At 25.4% G+C, this 6,271-nt stretch overlaps 1 protein-coding gene across 1 annotated transcript; it reads right to left on the bottom strand.

The window, feature by feature from the left end:
• Window positions 1-4,256: 4,256 nt before the first annotated feature.
• On the bottom strand, window positions 4,257-4,721 carry LOC140873148 (transcriptional activator hap3-like). Its single transcript, XM_073276139.1, has one exon. The coding sequence runs from the start codon at window positions 4,719-4,721 to the stop codon at window positions 4,257-4,259; it is 465 nt and encodes a 154-aa protein (XP_073132240.1).
• Between the last annotated feature and the right edge of the window lie 1,550 nt (window positions 4,722-6,271).

The following is a 6,271-nucleotide window of genomic DNA, read 5'->3' as shown; positions in this document are numbered from 1 at the left end:
TGTTTGGTATGATTTTAACCGTGTTGATTAATTTTTTGTATTCCTATGAAATGACCAAAATATCCCCACTATGTGTACATAATTACCTAATCTTAATATATTAAAAAAAACAATAAATAAATAATAGAAAATAAAATAATCTATAAAATAAATAATAAATATTTTTAAAAAATATTTTAAGTACTGTTTGGTTCATTGATTGGATGATGATGGATTAATAATATAAGAATTTTAAATCAATATAATTGGATTAGATCAATCCTTGAAAGAACTTGAGTCAAACATTGGACAAAGTAATGATTATTAATCAATCAATGTGTTATCCTTCACACCAATAAATTAATATAATGTGTATTCAATCAATAGAATACGAAGTAATAAGTCTAATAAATTAATATTAAATATAATGATAATATATAATAAGTTTAATAAACTTATTACACATTTATTATTCTCATTATAAGTGATTATATTATTCTTTTAATCAGTACGTAATATTTAATTCCTATTACTTCTTTATATTTTATAATTAAAATTATTCTTCTCATTCGTCAATTAATTTTCTTACTATTTTACAGTTAATATCATTATTAATTGAACTCTTATTATTAATTATTTTACTAATTATTCTTCTTATTCGTCATATTGATAGTATTTCTTATTTATTATTGATAAAGAATTTATTTAATCTTGTTATTATTACTCATACTAATACTATTATTATTAGAGTCATTGATATAATTTTACTTACTATTATTCTTCTTAATAATATTATTTGAAACTAATTAAAAAAATTAAAATATTGAGTACCGAATCTGTGACGATTTCTAATACAAAAAAAATAATAGAATCCTTTATATTTTTTTAAAACGTGTATAATTATATTTTCTCAAATAAACAATATTTTTTTAAGGGACTATAGTCAAAATGGTCCTGTAAATTTGCCCATTTTGTGTTTTGGTCCTGTAAAAAAAATTGGTTTTTTGTTTTTTTTTAAAAAAAAAATTAGTTTTTTATTTTAAAAACTTATTTTAATATTTTATTATATATATACATGATTATTTGGAATTTTTTCTTCAATAAAAATATTATTTATTAATATTAGAGTTTTTTAATTAATTAATTAATTTTTTAAAATATGTATAACTATAACTACTATTTTGAATATATTTATATAGTAATTAAGTTTTCAAAAACTACGATAAATATATATTTTTTCTATTTATATAATTTTTTTAGGTTTTTATAATTTAAAAAATATTATTAAATATATTATATTATATAAACGATTTTCTGATCCGACCGTCCGGTTAAAACGGTACAATAATTTGACCGTTTTTTAAGTTATATTGGTTTGATCACCGGTCTGATTATAAAAACATTGTTTAAATGAAAAAGGACTAAAAACCAAAACATAATTAAATTTACAGGACCAAACCTTAAAATTGAATACTTACAAGACAAAATCACAAAAGAAGCAAACTTATAGGACTATTTTGGCTATTATCCCTTTTTTAATATTGATATAAACCAAAATTTCTCACATTGCATTTAATTTATTGATTCCATAACCACAATTTTTCAATATCTATCTAATCAACGGTGCGTAAACAAAATTGAAGAATGGAGGATTTGATTTTATATTTAATAAGAAAGGGTAAAATAGGAAATATTCACATAATCAATGGTTGTATAAAGAATCACGCGAGTACAACTCTGATAGGCGGGCCATGTGACAAACACTGGGATAATTTCGAATACCAATATTCGTACCAAACTTGTGATTATGATTTATTATTTGTCAATCACCCTCTAATCATGGCTATCAGATAGGGCAATAATATAAATAATACTAAGATTATTAAAATAATTTTATAGGATGTGAAGAATGATGGATAAGCAATCACATGTTTACTTTGATGAATCAATTTTGCGATTGATATATGATTAGTGACGAGTTACAATTTTGTTATTTGCTTATAATATATAATATTATTTTTAGTTTTTATTTGTAAAATTGAGATTTTGATTTTTATTGAAGAATGTAAATTATTATTAAACCACATATAAATTATTTTAATTGACTAAAATTATTGAGTGTAAATATTATTTTTTTTAAAATAAAAAGTAATAAATTGAGTTAAATTTTTTTTCCCATGAATAATGATAAAATTCAATGAAATGTATTAATAATATCTTAAATTATTAAAATTTTTATTCATGTTTTATAATTTTTAAATGGGTATTTCATATATTAAAATCAAATAAAATGTATTAATATATCTTAAAGTGGTGGGATTTTCATTTATTATTTTTTTGGAAAGTAAAGGATATTAGTGTAATTTTTTTCAATTGAAAACATAATTAGTTAAAATGATTATTTATCACATCATTTATTTCTGATAAATTATAAAGGTTTAAAAGTTTAAATTAGATAAATATGGATGAACTTTATGAGTTAGAGGGTGTTTGGCAGAGCTTAAAAGCTCTTTCAAACAGCTTATAAGTTGTTTTAGAGTTTTAAGCTCTCAAATTTTGTTTAGCAAAATTTTTTAAAAACAACTTATAAGCTGTCAAAATAAGTTGTTTGACAACTTATAAGCTGTTTTTAAAAAAGTAAGGGGGCATGTACTTTTTTCAAAAAGATCTTATTTTAATATTCTATCTCTCTAAAATATCATTGAATATTTTCATAAATCTCCATCATATCCTCCACACATTAAATATTAAATATTATTTTTTAAAAAAATTACAAATCACTTAAATTTTTCTAATGTAAAATATTAAAACAATTTTATTTTTAAATATATGCTTATTCTAAAACTATTTTCGTATGTGTATAACTCAAAATTTTATTTTCATAGAATTATACTCTTTTTGGTAATTTTGACAATAAAAAGATCTTATAATACCAAACATATCAATATTTTTAAGTTGTTTAAAATAAGTTTACTCAAACACTTTAACAACTTATTTTTAAAATAAGTTCTAACAGCTTATAAGCTCGTAAAACAGCTTTTACTGAAAGCTTATAAGCTCTTTTTAATAAGCTTAGTCAAACACCCTCTTAATACGAGCTCTCAAAAAGTAACTAAACATGAGATTGATAAGATTATTAATACGCGCCTATTTGTATTTAATTATTTCATTACAAATTTTATCAACATATTATTATAGGGTTAATTAAATACGGTGTAGATTTGTTAGCAAAAAATAAAATTTATATTATATCCTTTTAAACACACTATTTGTATTTAATTATTTCATTACAAATTTTATCCTTTTAAAACATTTTATTTCCTTATCACAAAAATCATCTTTGATATTATTTTTTTAAGAAACTCCAATCAAATGATATGAGAAATTCCGGCTATTTAAATTAAATAGATCTTTGAATAAAAAAATATAAAAAAAAAGACAAAAGACTAGACAGTGCGCCGCATTCTTTTTAATCCTTGATTGTAAATTTGACATGAAAAAACTAATTCTTTAGGTAAGTAAAATAATTGGTAATTGTGTTTCAAAAAATAATTGGTAATGAAATTTTCATTTGGATTGGGATAATAATTATGCGGATCACAAATTTTATAGTGGAAATAAGAGGAACAATATATAATTATATACTTGCTAAATAAAAATAAAAACTTATGAGACCTATCCATCGATAAATAAATCAAATAATTTGTACTGCAAGCAATTAGACAAAATAGTGTATTTTAAAAAAAAATTAAAATACGAGTGAGTACTAGCTTACGCTCATGTGCTCCATTTTCGTTTCCCTTCCTTCTACCTTATTTTTAAAATTGGAAATCTCTTATGTTACACGCATAAAATAAATATAAAATAAACAAATAAACAAGGCTCTCACAAGTATTAATTTAAAAGTGTATTTTTTAAAAAAAAATTATAACATGTTTTCTTAAAAGAATAAAAATAAAAATATGAAATCCAACGAGTATAATTTTATTTAATCGAGCACCCCCAAAATCTTGACTGTTACCCTAAACAAAAAAGAAATATATGTGTTTTCCGGAATTCAATTCAAAAACATTTAGTGTTTGCTATTTTTAAAAAAAGTGATTATGGATTTTTCCATTACATATTTGTTAAGAAAATCCAGAATCATTTCTTTTTTAGAGTTTGCAAATATAAAATGATTATTGTTTCTTTTTTAATAAATTTATATAAATATAATAATACATAAACAATTATTTTTAAAAGTTGCAAATAATAACGCACAGATTTTGCACGTTCTCTTATTTAAACGGTTGGTAGACATCAAACTCCAATGGAAAATCAAAACCAGCATTCATGGATGGGCCTTCATCAAAGTCACCCATTGGAGCAGACGGCCCATTCTGAGTCTCAGGATCCACCCCTTGTTGGGCCACTTGGTCTTCATTCTGCACAGATCCGATGACATTGGGCCAAATCAAAGGACTTCCACGCATGAAGTTGTGCGCCGGGTCTTCCTCCCTGTGCCTCCGCAAGAACTGAGTCAGAGTTTCTGCGTAGTTATGGAACTTGGTTGTCTCCATGGCGAAAAGCACGTCCTCGGGAGTGATCGTCTTCCGGTGGTCTCGATGGCATGTGGTGTTGGCTTCTCGAGTGATGTAGTCGATGAACTCCGACACACATTCTTGAACCGTCTCTTTCGCGTCGTCCGCGATCTTGGCGTTCTCTGGTAGCACGCTGCGCATGATTCTGGTTACGTTGGCCATCGGAAGGTACAGGTTAGCGTCGCGCTTGAATGACTCTTGCGGATTTGGAACCTGGGCATGGATCACGCCGTCATGCTCTTCAATAACAAAAGTATTTAATTAGTTTGGATATGATCAATTATTTAATTTGTGCACAACATCAAATCCAAAAACACTTAAATTTTTAGCCTACATACATTATATTATTATGCATCTAAAATATCGAGCATGTACGACTATTGTACACATAGCACGGTGCTTGCACTACACCGTGCATAGTAGTGCACATGTACTGTGCAATATAGTAGACGATACAAATTCTGTGAAGTATAACTGTATAAGTGGTCAAAGCTTCCCATATATAAACTCAATTCTCAACATATTATATATAGGGTTAAATGTAGTGTACATATGTTAGCAAAAATTAAAATTTTATAGTAAAATTATTTAATGCAAACCTTGTTCTTTTAAGCACACTATTTGTATTTAATTATTTCAACAAAAATTTTATCCTTATAAAACACTCTGTTTCATCATCATAAAAATCATCTTTGGTATTATTTTAAAAAAAAATAAGAAATTACTATCCAAAAAAAAATAAAAATTCTTTGATCAAATGATATGAGAAATTCTGGCTACTGAAATTAAATGGATTTTTCAACGGTGATAGACTTATAACTCATCTGACATCAATGTTCCACATTTAAGATTTGATTTTGAGTTCGAGACTTAATTGTAACAAATTCTTCCTCGTATGTAGAAAAACAAAAAGAAATTAAGAAATAAAATTTTTCACCAGAATTTTGTGATAGTCTTGCGGCGTATCCAGTTTGCGATTGAGATCTCAGAGCACGTTCCATAAATGATCTCTGGTTTTTCTTCTTAATTTTTTTTAGTCAACTCTATGTAAAATGTAAAAAATTAAGTCATATTTATTATTTATAGACGCGAAACGACTTCGAGAAATGCCCTTTGGAGGGCAAAATAGGCATGTACTACTAGACGGTGTAGTTCAACCTACTTTAAGGAAATTACCCTAAAAATAGATATAACGATCCATGATTTGTCATGTCAGTATTATAATATTAATTATGCATATGTGTTTAGATGTAAACCATCATATGTCTGATTTTGATACTATCCTAAAGATAAGATCTCATTAACAGAGTAGACAATGAACACATTCTTTTTTACTCGTGTGTGATTGTACATTTGGCATGAAAATTTAATTCTTTTGGTAAGTAAAATCATTGGTAATGATATTTAAAAAATAATAATTGGTAATAAAATTTTCATGTGAATTGTGATAATAATTATGCGAATCACAAATTATATAGTGGAAATAAGAGGGCCCATCGTTGTGTAGTTGCTAAATAAATATAAAAACTTATCATACCTATCCATCAATAAATAAGTTTTTGAACCCGTCTCAAATGGGACGGATTTTAACCCTGTGAGATCTCGATTCTACTTGGCTAATAACGAATAATCAATAATTAAACATCATTAATCAAAAGCCAATAAAAAAGAAAATAAATTTTTTTTTGGATGAATAGTGCCGCGCTGGATCG

This window comes from Henckelia pumila, chromosome 1 (assembly GCF_033568475.1).
Source record: "Henckelia pumila isolate YLH828 chromosome 1, ASM3356847v2, whole genome shotgun sequence".
Classification (NCBI taxonomy): domain Eukaryota; kingdom Viridiplantae; phylum Streptophyta; class Magnoliopsida; order Lamiales; family Gesneriaceae; genus Henckelia; species Henckelia pumila.
The sequence above is the reverse complement of the archived record's forward strand: the minus strand, read 5'-3'. Positions and strand labels throughout refer to the sequence as shown.